Below are 13,699 nucleotides of genomic sequence, written 5' to 3'. Positions count from 1 at the left end.
ATCCAAGCATAGGCGTACGGGCACCTTCGGACTTGGGGGGGGGGGGAGGGGGCGGAGACCTAATTGCCCGAAAAAAATGACATGCATTAAACGCCGAATAAAGAGGCATATAAAATGAAAAAAAAAAAACATACTTTGAAATAGTTGTGTACAAACCTTAACTTGCCTGCTTGTTTCAAGGAAACAATATTTCTAATTCTTTAATTAATTTCGTGGTGTTGCCCGAAGATGTCAATGCACTGTATCCTTTTTCTTCGGAAATATTTTATTTATCCACTCCTGAGTTCAGCAAAAATTAACTTATTTTTGGGGAGCCAGTTTACATTGTTTTTTTTCCTTACTTGAAAGTTATGTAAAAGCGTGTCAGGGGTAAATGGGTTTAAACATTTCGTTGAAAGTTTTGAGCTAGCCTTATCATTTGAGTCGAAAGCACTAGCTTCATCAAATACGTAACAGCTATGTTTCAAGGTCTTACACTGGAACCACCGCGCCCAAACGCTCAAGAATCCTAACTTCTGGTCGCCATCGTCAATTTCTTTCTCACTTCAAAATGATTGCAACTGAATCAAACTGAGAGGTCACACAGAATTTGCAAGAAAAATCGAACGTGATTATAGCAATTTGCGGAGGAAACGAAAACAAATCAATAAAAATTCAGTAAGACTTTTGAACCGCGTTATATTTCCAATACATTTTCTGTCGATTTAATCCGTTTTGAACGTAATGTTGAGATTTGTCAGCTTATTTTCTATATTTTCTAGGCTTGTTGCCCGAATATCAAGCATTTTGCCCGAAAAATTTCGGCGCTGGGGGGGCTGCAGCCCCCCTCCCCCCCCCCCCCCCCCCGCCTCGTACGCCTATGCATCCAAGCAATATGTTCATATACTCTAAGTCAAAGTTTATTCAGTTTTACCAGAAGTACTTCTGGTTTTACATTTATTCAGCAACATTAACTACAGTCTGTACATTTGCATAATTTTGAAACTTATTCGGCGATACGGAAGACCAAACAATAATTCATGTAAATATGGTGGAGAGGTTTATACAAGGCTAAAGATACTGCGGTGAACGTCAATTTAAAATTACAAACATCATCAGGTGGTCTTAAATTTAAACTCATTAAACGACCAACTTATTTTTTTTAGATCCGTCGCTGCCAACTAGCTACAGATGAAGTACCAACTTTGGTTTATGCCGTGCAAATGCAATTTTATGGCCATAATCCTGTAAAGCTATAACTAGGTCTAATTCTTTTGAGACATTGCATTGCAGTCAGATTAGCTTGAGCCAAAGTGATCAGAACTTTGACATTTCATTTTTCAACTGGAATTTAGTCCTTCGCAGTAAAAACTATCAAAAAGTTGGATGCCGGCAAGAGACACAATCCGCGTAATGCCCGCCAAATCCCAGTCCACTTGTTAGTTTATTTATGTTAAAACCGAGCCATGTTTTGTACTCGTGTGTGAACTGAAAGTCCCAGAACTAACCTATAAAACAACACAATATCAGTCTTCTAATGTCTATAACCGCTCGTCTTACTTCTCTGATCTTCCAACAATATAGGATTGGGTTCAGTGTTGAGTTAAAGAACATAAGCGTTGATAAAAATAGCCAAGCGACAAAAAGAGATTGATTTACAAGTATTCCACTCACAGCCATCCATGCTGCAACTATACCTGTTGGAAGATAGCATGCAAGTACTGTAAACTGTACCCACAATGCACTGGACACTGTCTTTCTGTATCGCGCTATGTTCAATGGCTCATGTCCGTTTGGTTGTCCTTGGTGAACGTGTATTTGAGCTTGATGATGAAGGAGCTTTTGACAGATTTTGATATAACAACAAGTTGAAATCGTTATACATAACAAATCAACTATGAAGAAAAGATATAAATTTGCCTTACTGTAATCAACCCAAAAAACCGCTGTGGCAAAGCCAGTGCTTAGAGTCCAAAAACAGATCACACACAAAAGAACTCGTTTAAAAGTAACCACTTGTCTGTATCTCATGCCCAGTAACAGGGCGAGAAGTCTGTCCACGCTTATTGCGGTCAGTGTTAGCAAAGATAATAGACACAATACTTGTGCGGTAAACAGAGTAAAGATAATAATTTGATAACAAAGATTCTGGTTTTCGTCCACCGTGATTAAGACTGTGACAAAAAGTGGCTCCACGAGAATTCCAGCAAAGAAATCAGTGAGCGCCAGTGAACGTAACAAGATCTTGGACGGTGGATGAAGGGACGACTCCTTGTGAAGGGCAGCTAGGATCACAGTATTTGCTAAAGTTGCACAGATAGCAAGAAAAATATTCAAACCGGCCACAAGAAATCTCATTTCATAGCTCCCTATCAATCGAAGTGAAATGCAAAATCCATCCGCCACTTCTTCACGATCGGCTTCCATGTTTGATGTGTATATTGGTTACATGACTGTTACATGGCCCTGAGCAGTCGTTCTGAATAATATGCAGCTCGGCTTCAGCTGTGACTGTGAACGTGTTGAAGCAATCACTTTGACCGGCGGTTCACGATGTTAAGGCAAAAAAAAACTGAGCTGGTTTTGCAGAACAAGATGGCAAAAACTAGCCAAGTGACTGGAAATGTTCAATTCTTACTCGGCATCAGAAGTACATGAATTATGGACTTCTGTCGGTATTAATCAGTATTGAAGAAAATAAGAGCTTTAGTAGTGTGAAGCAGCTTGCAGTAGCGTCCGCTAAATATTTTGATTACATCCGCCTGTGCTATGAAGCATATTTTTGTCATACCAAAAGTTATGAAATTGAAAGACTGGCTTTTTTTATGTCACAAGATCGATTTCTATTGCTTTGTTTATCACTGGAGCAAACGAAATTATTGTAATTTAAATGTACCTATTTGATTTACTTACTACTAGAATTAGATGAGATTTGATTCAAATGTAAATGGGTAAAGAGCATCTTTAATTTATTTCGTTCGTTTTAAAAGTAAAAAAAATTGAAAATTAAAAGACTGGCTTTTAATATGCCGCTAGCCCAGTTTTCATTGTTATTTTTGTCACTTGGTCGGCAAAACTGTTGTCAGTGCTCCCAGTTTTGTTGTATCCTGCTGACTCTAAATTTACTTTGTCAGTTTCCTAAATTCATTAAACTCATTATTATTTAATGAAAGGTGCAAAAATACATTTTAACGTTTCTCGTTTTCTCATGTCAATTAAATATATTAGAACAAGGGGGTAACGTTTAATTAGAATATGAAAAATCTTATGACAAAAGAACGAAAGGGATAAAAAGGATTTGCTTTGTTGATGTTATATCTAATAAAAAATCTGCTGCCCATACTGATGAGCAAATAAACTACACTCAGCAGCAGCCTTCATTTATATTGTCCACATGACCTGGAAACTTATTACGTGATCTCAGAAGCTGGCAAAACTCAATGATAAAAATCCTTTAACTTTCAGCTGGTTTTTCCTTCGGTAGTTATATTTACTTTAGCACACACAATGAAAACATCCCGTGCCATCTTTAAAAAAATAGTAGAAATTGCATAACAAAGAAAGTAAGGCGTTGGACTTTATATTTAAATTTAGGTTTAATGAATAAATAATAAGGTAACAGGCACACAGAATAAATGAAATGGACTGCGGACAAACAACTTTATCCTTCTCGTCATCCTCTGATGATGGTGATCCCTTAAATTTGGCGATTGCTTTAAGCCGCATGCTACAAACGTCTTCTTATCCTGACCGTCAACAATCTTAAAATTGTAAACAGCTTGGGATGACTATTGACTTCCATAAAAAGCACTCAACATGGCTCGCGTTGATGAGGAAATTGTTCGGTTTATCTGTTTTGTACCTTTAACAGGAGCCCCGCATACATTGTGGTTTCTTGTGATCTCTAATATCTTTCTTGCCATCACTACAACCCTAGGTAATACTTTGATCCTAGCTGCCCTCCACAAGGAGTCGTCCCTTCGTCCACCTTCCAAGATCTTGTTACGTTCACTGGCGCTCACTGATCTCTGCGTTGGGATTCTCTTGGAGCCGCTTTTTGTCATATTTTTGTTGATTAAAGAATACGAAAACTGTAATCTTTGTTTCCAGTATTTTAACATAACTGTTGTTATAGATGTACTTTTTAGTTTTCTATCTCTGTTTACACTGACCGCAATAAGCGTGGACAGACTTCTCGCCCTGTCACTGGGCATGAGATACAGACAAGTGGTTACTTTTAAACGAGTTCTTGTGGCTGTCATTTGTTTTTGGACTCTGAACGTTTGCTGTGCAACGGCGGCGTTTTGGAAAATAACATTTATTTCATATTATTGCTTTGCATCTATTTTATTATGCGTGACGGTATCAATCGGCTGTTACATAGAGATCTATCTAAAGCTCCTTCATCATCAAGCTCAAATACAAGAACACGTTCACCAAGGACAACCAAGCGGACATGAGCCATTGAACATAGCGCGATACAGAAAGACAGTGTCCAGTGCATTGTGGGTACAGCTTACACTAGTCACGTGTTACCTTCCAGTTGGTATTGTTACTGGGTTACTGATGTTTGGATGGGAAATGACGCCATCTCTTATGCTGGCTTGGATGTTGTCATTAACGCTGGTGTTCATTAACTCAACCCTCAACCCAATCCTTTATTGTTGGAAGATTCAAGAAGTGAGACGGGCGGTCATAGGCACTGTGAGACAGATTACGTGTTGTTAAACAAGTTAGATCTTGTATTCACCGGGCAACAGCCATCTGATGATGTACAGGAAGATTGAAAATGTTATTGAAAAAAACGACAGGCTTTGACATAGAAATGCGTGGCTCACAAAAAAAAAATTGCCTCAAAGAGTTTGGCGTATTTTAAGGATGGGAAACGGCAGGGGCTCGGATTTTTTTTTTTGAGAGTCAGTCTATATAACTTTCTCGGTTGTCTAGCGAAGTAGTTTTGTATTTCAGATGTCAGGTCTTGTGACATGACATTCATTAGTACCGGTAGCCAATCGCGTTGAAGCAATATTTAATGCACTCGTTTGATTGGTTACAATTAAATGTTTGATTTCATGAAGAAAAAATATAGGACGAGTAAAAGGAGTGCAGTTAGAGAAAAAAGCACGAAAAAAATGTGTTTGTCATCATAACTTTCGTGTAATGAGGAATAGATGTTTCAAAAACGATAAGCCAGTATTACCATTCGTAGAAGGTGATGGCATCGACCGGTAGCTAAAATTGCACTGCCTATAAATAAGTATTTACTATGTATTTTGAAGTCTGATAGTACGACATGGCAGCCTGCTAAGGAAAAACTAATTCCTACTCTAAATGTATGACATAATTCAGATGAATATAACTCTTGAGCTGAAAAGAACTGCGAAAAAGCGACCGTGTCTAATGTAGTCTCTTATGTGATGGCAAGCAAACGTAGAAAAACCAAGGGACTGTGTACATAACACAACTTTTGATTTTAGATAGATAATTAACTGACACCCCCTAGGCACCTGAACATTGCTGGATTATTAAACCTTTCAAAAGTAAATCCTTGAAGGAAATTTTATCATGTATATAATGTTTAACTTTTCTGAACAAACCGAGCTACAACAAGGAAATTTTGATATTTGTAATTTAAGAAGGTTTAAGTTGCCAGTGTAAATATAGGATGCAAATATTCCTTTTTTTGTTCGAGACAAGAGACAGGTAAATAATATAAATTAAAATTTGTAACTACATATGAATTGAGCTACAAATTAAACTGAACTTATCAATAGCAAATGCAAAAATCAATCAAACAAAACAAAACAACATTAAAGCCACGAATTAGTCAAGCAGTGTCAGTGAGTGAGTAATAAAGTCACTTTTAATTACTTGAGTTTAAGTCATGTCTAACAATGAGCGAGTGATGTTTGAGAAGTAATATATACTTATCCTTATTCAAATAATCATATTTTGTATTAATTTACTATAGTGCAAAAAATGTCAGTTAAAAGTCATCCTTCATTTTCATATTGAGGTATATTGTAATCAAGTTTGATAATAATATACCCCCATCCTGCCTTCAGGGGTGATGATAAGCTCATATCCCACACGGATGTAAATGAGTAAACTGCACACCCTACTACAACCTGGTCACTTCACACGAACTGACAACAGATTAAAACGACCAAAGAAATCGGACAGTATACGTCCACTAACATAAGTATTGACACGACGTTGTTTAAACGAATTGAACATAGAGCTTTTGCCTTATCGGATATTCCGGATATAATGACTAGACGTACGTCAGAGTCCTGTTTCAAGCCGAATCCAACAAACCTTGTCTTAGCAACAAAATATGGACGCCAACGAGGAAGACAGAAATCTTTGCTCGGCACCTTTCATGGGAACCCATGCACTAATGTTTCTTGTTGCCATTAATATCTTTTTCGCCATCGCTTCAACGTTAAATAATTGTGTAATCCTAGTTGCCCTTCACAAGGAGTCGTCCCTTCGACCAGCTTCCAAGATCTTGTTACGTTCACTGGCGCTCACTGATTTCTTCGTTGGGATTGTCGTGGAGCCGCTTCTTGTCATATTGTTACTGACGAAAGAATACGAAAGCTTGGAACTTTGTTACCGCATAAGTGCTATGACAATTTTTACTGGTCAAATATTGGGTTTGGTATCCTTGCTCACACTGACTGCAATAAGCGTGGACAGACTTCTCGCCTTGTTACTGGGCATGAGATACAGACAAGTGGTAACTTCTAAAAGAATTCGACTTACTGTGATCTGTTTTTGGATTCTGGGCATCTGCTTTGCCACCGCGGTATTTTGGAATAGGAAGATAACCTTATATTACATCTCTATAGTTGTCCTGTTATGCATAATGGTCTCAACTTGCTCTTACATTAAAATTTATCAAAAGCTTCTTTATCGTCAAGCTCAGATCCATCAACGCTGTCAGCAAGGAAAACCAAACGGACATGAGCCATCGAACTTAGCGCGATACAGAAAGACAGTGTCCAGTGCATTGTGGGTACAGTTTGCAGTAGTCACGTGTTACCTTCCAATGACTATAATTACAGTATTAATGGCAACCAGAGGAATGATACCTTCTCTTCTTGTCGCTTGGTCATTTGCATCAACGCTTATGTTCTTTAACTCAGCACTGAACCCAATCCTCTATTGTTGGAAGATTAGAGAAGTGAGACGAGAGGTTATAGACATTATTAAGCAGATATCTTGTTGTTTATCAAGTTAAGGTAGCGATTAATTATACAAATTTGTGTTATGACTTCTGATTGTCAAACTCTATCAAGTAGGAAAAAAAGAACGCGCAGATAGAGCAGTACATTAGGAGACCGGTTTAACTGGTTATCACTGGAGTCCAGTTACCTTACCGCACGCAAAAACGTTTAAGTCTGCATTTTGGAAAGGAAAACGTTCAACAATAAATCATCTGGTTAGACAATTTAGTGTGTTGTACCGTTGTGCATTTTTGGTCATCAAGATATCATCAACTTTCCCCTATTAAGGGTAAAAATAGTAACAGTTTGATAAATTAGAAACCTGTGGCCTTCCTTCAAATATTGGCTGCACAGTTAAACATAAAACTTCAAAAAATTCCAATATATAACTGCATCAACGATAAGTAAAAACCCGGACCCGGATCGAAAAAACACGAGTGGAATAATTGTTTTATTAAAATCACCCCGGAAGAATAGCAATATTTGAGCTCCTCAACTCTTCTCACCGATGCGTACCATATTTGTGGTCCATAGTATATGAGCTCATATACCATGGCCTGTAAACCAATCGAATAGCTGCGAGTTCCCGTCGATCACATCCCAACAGTCTTCATATCAATTCCGTACGCGTACAACACTAAATGAAAGAAGCAGCAAAGAACTTCCAAATTTGTCCTTCGGCGTTGATCTTTTAGCCTGTTGTAAAAGCTGTTTTCGCGCACAACTTTGTTAATATTGCCGCTATGTTATAGAAGAATTGGTTCAGCCTTTAGCTGAGTGCATACTTGAGTTATGGATGCACTTGGGAGGTTGCCACGCCTCGAGCAACTCTTACGCTTTTGTCGGTCTGTCGTGCTACTCAAACTTTCCGCGGGCATCCATAACTCGATATACGCACGCTAAGCATAAACCAATTCTTATAACTAAATATAAGTGCTACTCCTTAGAATGTCTAATAAGGTAGACACGCGGGATTTTGGGGATTCGTACGTCCTCTATTATCCGGAAGAGTAATAACGCTCTATTTGGCGTCTGGAGAAAAGTTGTGGGCGGATTGTACTTTTGTGTGTGTGAAGCTGCAAAAAGATTCTTTAATACAAGTAAATAAAGTCAACTAACATCTACATATGAATCAAGCCAACAGTTTAATTGGACTACTTAAAAACGTCAAATTTCATTTCACAGCAGTATTAACAGCAGTTCTGAAACATCGTTTGCAAAGAAAGTAGTAAAAAATGCATGACAATAAAAAGCCAGCCTTTCAAATTTATGGGATTATTTTTAATATTATGAATAAGTAATCTCGTGTGCTGTACGGATTTGATCAAAGAAAAAATGTTACTGCAAATCACCCCAATCGAGTTTCAAGCAACTTTCTCTTAATTTAGAACAATGACGTAAGATTTGAATAGCACTAGCCGCCAAAACATATATATATTTATACCATGCCATAGAAAATACAGCCAATCAGAATGCAGGAAAGCCGTTGTATATTCGACGGTATTCAACCCAACCTTCCCATAGTGCGCTGCGACTGTATTCTCGACGAAATTTAGTAAGCGTATTTTCTATGGCATGGTATAAAATAGTTACACAACACTTTCTCGTGGTATACTATGGAATATCCCACTTGTCACTTGTATTATACCACTCGAAAGCGTTGCATAACTAGTATATATATATGTCTGAATTTATCAAAACCGGGTCAAAGAAAAGTGACTTGAACAAGTACGTTACTGCGCGAATTGGCTTAAAACGCCACAAGAAAGGGAAAAAAAAGAAATACAGCGCTGAAAGGTAGAGAAGAGAGAGGAGAAGAGAAAAAAAGACTGACATTCCCTTTAGTTTTTATATCATCGAGTTTGGAGATAGTTTCTGGCGAGAAAAAAACGCGTTTACAGCGATTTGCGCTTAAGACGGTGAAAATTTCTTTGACCTGGTTTTGATAAATTCAGACATATATAAACGTACACCGCAACGTTTTTAGTTGCTATCGTCTTCAAAGAACTTCGGCGGAATACCACGCAGTCCACCAACGAGGTGGACTGCGTGGTATTCCGTGGTATTCTGCGTGGTATTCCACCAACGAGGTGGACTGCGCCATCCCCGCACCCTGGGGGAGCGGGGATGGCGCAGTGGTGAGAGCACTCGCCTCCCACCAATGTGGCCCGGGTTCGATTCCCGGACCCGGCGTCATATGTGGGTTGAGTTTGTTGTTGGTTCTCGTCCTCGCTCCGAGGGTTTTTCTCCGGGTTCTCCGGTTTTCCTCCCTCCGCAAAAATCAACACTACTAAATTCCAATTCGATCTGTATAGTCCTACGTCTTATACATGAGCCTCTGGTTTGGACACTGAGGGTAACCTCGTCCCGCGTATGGACTTTAAAATTGTATTTACATTTTTTTTTTTTACGAACAGAGCAGCTTCTTTCAGCTTTTTCGTAAACCAACTAAATACGTTTCAGGGGAATATTCGACGCGGCATCTTAATTAAAAGGAAACGTCGTCTTCACTATTGTATTATATCAACATGGAGCCGGATGAAAGTGTCACAAATCTTTGCGGTGTACCCGTAATGGCGACCCAAGCATTTTGGTTTCTTATAGCCTTTCACAGTTTTCTCGCCATTACTACAACGTTAGGTAATACTGTGATCCTAGCTGCCCTTCACAAGGAGTCGTCCCTTCATCCACCTTCCAAGATCTTGTTACGTTCACTGGCGCTCACTGATGTCTTTGTTGGGATTCTCGTGGAGCCACTTTTTCTGATATTTTTATTGACGAAAGAATACGAAAGCTGGGATCGCTGTTACCTCATTAATGCTATAACAATCTTTACCGGTCAAGTTTTATGTTTGGTATCCTTGTTCACACTGACTGTGGCGTGGATAGACTTCTCGCCCTGTTACTGGGCATGAGATACAGACAAGTGGTTACTTTTAAGCGCGTACTAGTGATTGTGATCTGTTTTTGGATTCTTAACATGGGCTTTGCCAGCGCGGTGTTTTGGAAAAAGAAGGTAATGTTATATTACATCTTAATAGTTGTTTTATTATGTATAATAGTCTCAACTTGCCGTTACTATTCAAATCTTTCAAAAGCTTCTTCATCATCAAGCTCAAATACAAGAAGACGTTCACCAAGGACAACCAAACGGACATGAACCATTGAACATAGCGCGATATAGAGACAGTTTCCAGTGCATTGTGGGTACAGTTTTCAGTACTTGCATGCTATCTCCCTTTTAGTATAGTAACAGCTTCAATGGCTTTCAAAGAAATGATACCATCTCATCTTGTTGCCTGGACTCTTTCAGCAACGCTTATGTTCTTTAACTCAACACTGAACCCAATCCTCTATTGTTGGAAGATCAGAGAAGCGAGACGAGCGGCCATGGAAACTATTAGACAGATGTTGTGTTGCTTATCGAGCTAGAGCTGCGCCATTCACACAGATTATTGTTTGATGGATGTTTTTCCTCCAGTAGACGTTAAACTAGTACTCTGATATTAGACTTAATTATTTACTCACTCACTCACTCACTCACCACTCAGGCATTATTTAGGCTCTGATTAATGGTTCATCGTTCAGTTATGTAAGTAAATGATGGATCAAGAACCAATGCTGTATTGCTGTAATATACTTTCATTTACACACCCCTTTCGATTGCACCAAGCACCATTAACAGATCAAGAGATGAACAAATAAAAAATTCCTAATGAAAGAGCTCGAAGCTCCTATCAGTTTCTTTGAACACGAAATATCTTTCTTTAGTCCAGATAAGAGAGTGCCGGTGCTGGAACCTGAAGCAATCTTTGCTTAGAGGGCAAATCGTAAAGCATGTACATTAACTGGCATGTAAATTTAGCTGTGTAATAAAACAATAATTTTTCATCCTTTAAAAAGAAGTCTGTGACGGATGTTTGATCCTAGTTTATTTTGTCGAATAAATGTCGTATAAACCGATCTACAACAGGATATGTATGGTGCTAATTAGCTCTAGAATACTATTTAAACCGAGATGCAAAAACAGAAAATTCAAACTTTAATTAAAACCTAAATATAAATCAAACTGAGAATTTAATTGAGTGTACTAGTAAATTAAAAAAATCCAGTTAATAGAAACACAAAGCAAGACAAAGAAACAAAAGGTCACGGGCTCGTGTCATAGAAAGAACATCCGTGATGAGAAAAAACACAACTGAAAGTAATAAAGTTGCTCTGCTCTTTAAATATTTATGTTTATAAGTCATCGCATTTACTTTTAGTAATAACAAGCCTATTCTTAAGAAAGCCGGCTCACACACACACGGACATCACACTGGTAAAGGGCGGACGCTACTGCAAGCTGCCTCAGTAACACAAATTTCTCGTCAAATATTTTTCGAAATTGATAACGCGCGCAAGAACTGAACAACATCAGCCAACTACTGTTAGATCTCTCTTCTCTATTTCCGAAACCTTTAGAAGCCTCTTCATGGATTGCAGATAACTCAGGGAAACTGTTCAGCGACATAACAGAAAATACTAAACATGGCAGATGATAAAGATTTTAATTTTTGCATTGCACTTTCGTTAATGGGAAGTCATGAACTGATGTTTCTTGTAGTTTTGAACAGTTTCCTCGCCACCACTGCAACCCTAGGTAATACTGTGATCCTAGCTGCCCTTCACAAGGAGTCGTCCCTTCATCCACCTTCCAAGATCTTGTTACGTTCACTGGCGCTCACTGATTTCTTCGTTGGAATTCTCGTGGAGCCACTTTTTGTCATATTTCTAATAACGGTAGAATACGAAAACTTTAATATTTGCTATCCTGTTATTGGTATAGGTCTTTTTGCAGGCCTGTTGTTACTTTATGTATCCTTGCTGACACTGACTGCAATAAGCGTGGACAGACTTCTCGCCCTGTTACTGGGCATGAGATACAGACAAGTGGTTACTTTTAAACGAGTTCTGTTAAGTGTGATCTGTTTTTGGACTCTCAGCGTTGGACTTCTTATCTCTGTTTTTTGGAACGTCCAGATTTTTCGATATTTTATCTCCGTAGCTGTTACGTTTTGCTTAGCAGTCTCAACCTGCTGTTATACAAAGATCTTCCTAAAGCTCCTTCATCATCAAGCTCAAATACAAGAACACGTTCACCAAGGACAACCAAACGGACATGAGCCATTGAACATAGCGCGATACAGAAAGACAGTGTTCAGTGCATTGTGGGTGCAGTTTTCAGTTATAGTATGTTATCTTCCCATAGGTATAGTTACAGTTTTAATAGCAGCCAAAATATTGCTTCAATCTCTTATTGTCCCTTGGGCATATTCATCCACACTCTTGTTTTTAAACTCAACTCCTAACCCGATATTATACTGCTGGAAGATGAGAGAAGTGAGACGCGCGGCTATAGATTTGGTTAAACAGATATCCTGTTAGTTAAAAAAGAGAAAAAATTTCGTTATTTCGTTTCTTTTTGTTTTCCAGTTACCGATGTAGACATGTTAATCATCCGCGTTGACACCAAAATTACATCTGCCAAACAATCCAGTTTAATTTGATCACCAGAATGTTCGACTTAAAGTTACGCTTGGAATATGGACACAAACAACCACACAAATTTCATAAACAATAAGATAATGATGATGCTAGTTGATGAGGCCGGATAATGTAATTGTTTTAGTGAAATAAAGTAATCTTTAAACATTTCGAGCTTGTGCGAACTCGTATATACCACATAGTGTTTCTGTCACATTAGATTTCCAAGGTGTTAGGGTCAGACCGATAGTTCTGAAACAAAAACGCTCTTTCGTCTTTCATGTTCAACACTAAATTTTGTTCCGCACGCTGATTAAAAAAATGAGCATCTTAAATTATTTTTAACTTTTAAGTATGAAAGACTTGAATGCCGCAATGTTATACAAAAGGAACAAAACCAGACAAGAGACCCACTAATTGCAGTGAAGTTGAATGTATTTTTCTCGGACGGGCACTGTGGCCTGATAGTATCTCTTCGCAGATGAACATTATCGCGTCACGTGACCAATTTAAACCAATCAGAATTGGAGAATATCAAGTGGTGAACTATAAGGGCTGAGTGAACGAGTAGCTCAACCAATCAGCTGTACCCAGCGAGAGTCGTTTTGATTTCTTCGGAGATAATTGAAGCAGCATCTCATAAACATTCCCTATCCTGTCCCGATTTGCCACAGTACGTCAAGTTGTCGTGTCTTCAAACGAATATTACTCAGGTCCAGTGTTTAGCAGTACCCACCCCATCCCCCATATGCTCGTCGTCTCGCGTAGGGGTGCAATTTACGTATAGGAGTCGGGTGGAAGTTAAAAAACTTTTCCACCCTAGGAAGGAATCTCTCTCCTCCGCTGAGGCCTCTCTTTTTTTGTACGGGCTGGAAATGTGGAGTGGTGAAAAGTGAGCGCGAGAAGCCTGAGGATCCCGCCTTTTCGCCCTTTCCGAAGTGTTAATTGGAGAATGAAATAAA

General features: G+C 38.7%; 4 protein-coding genes and 1 pseudogene across 4 annotated transcripts; 4 read left to right on the top strand and 1 right to left on the bottom strand.

The window, feature by feature from the left end:
* Positions 1 to 1,147: 1,147 nt before the first annotated feature.
* Positions 1,148 to 2,423, bottom strand: LOC144632762 (adenosine receptor A3-like). The gene has a single exon (XM_078491480.1). The coding sequence runs from the start codon at positions 2,404 to 2,406 to the stop codon at positions 1,483 to 1,485; it is 924 nt and encodes a 307-aa protein (XP_078347606.1). The 5' UTR covers positions 2,407 to 2,423; the 3' UTR covers positions 1,148 to 1,482.
* Positions 2,424 to 2,714: 291 nt separating this feature from the next.
* On the top strand, positions 2,715 to 4,718 carry LOC144632763 (adenosine receptor A3-like). The gene has a single exon (XM_078491481.1). The coding sequence runs from the start codon at positions 3,796 to 3,798 to the stop codon at positions 4,705 to 4,707; it is 912 nt and encodes a 303-aa protein (XP_078347607.1). The 5' UTR covers positions 2,715 to 3,795; the 3' UTR covers positions 4,708 to 4,718.
* Positions 4,719 to 6,316: 1,598 nt separating this feature from the next.
* Positions 6,317 to 7,225, top strand: LOC144633433 (adenosine receptor A3-like). Its single transcript, XM_078492309.1, has one exon. The coding sequence runs from the start codon at positions 6,317 to 6,319 to the stop codon at positions 7,223 to 7,225; it is 909 nt and encodes a 302-aa protein (XP_078348435.1).
* A 1,723-nt stretch (positions 7,226 to 8,948) lies between these two features.
* Positions 8,949 to 11,243, top strand: LOC144632578 (adenosine receptor A3-like; annotated as a pseudogene).
* A 3-nt stretch (positions 11,244 to 11,246) lies between these two features.
* Positions 11,247 to 13,120, top strand: LOC144632579 (adenosine receptor A3-like). The gene has a single exon (XM_078491254.1). It carries the CDS (start codon positions 11,742 to 11,744, stop codon positions 12,636 to 12,638), a length of 897 nt encoding a protein of 298 aa, XP_078347380.1. The 5' UTR covers positions 11,247 to 11,741; the 3' UTR covers positions 12,639 to 13,120.
* The last annotated feature ends 579 nt before the right edge of the window (positions 13,121 to 13,699 follow it).

The sequence above is a fragment of the Oculina patagonica genome, chromosome 12 (assembly GCF_052425735.1).
Source record: "Oculina patagonica isolate OP01 chromosome 12, crgOcupat, whole genome shotgun sequence".
Classification (NCBI taxonomy): domain Eukaryota; kingdom Metazoa; phylum Cnidaria; class Anthozoa; order Scleractinia; family Oculinidae; genus Oculina; species Oculina patagonica.
The sequence above is the reverse complement of the archived record's forward strand: the minus strand, read 5'-3'. Positions and strand labels throughout refer to the sequence as shown.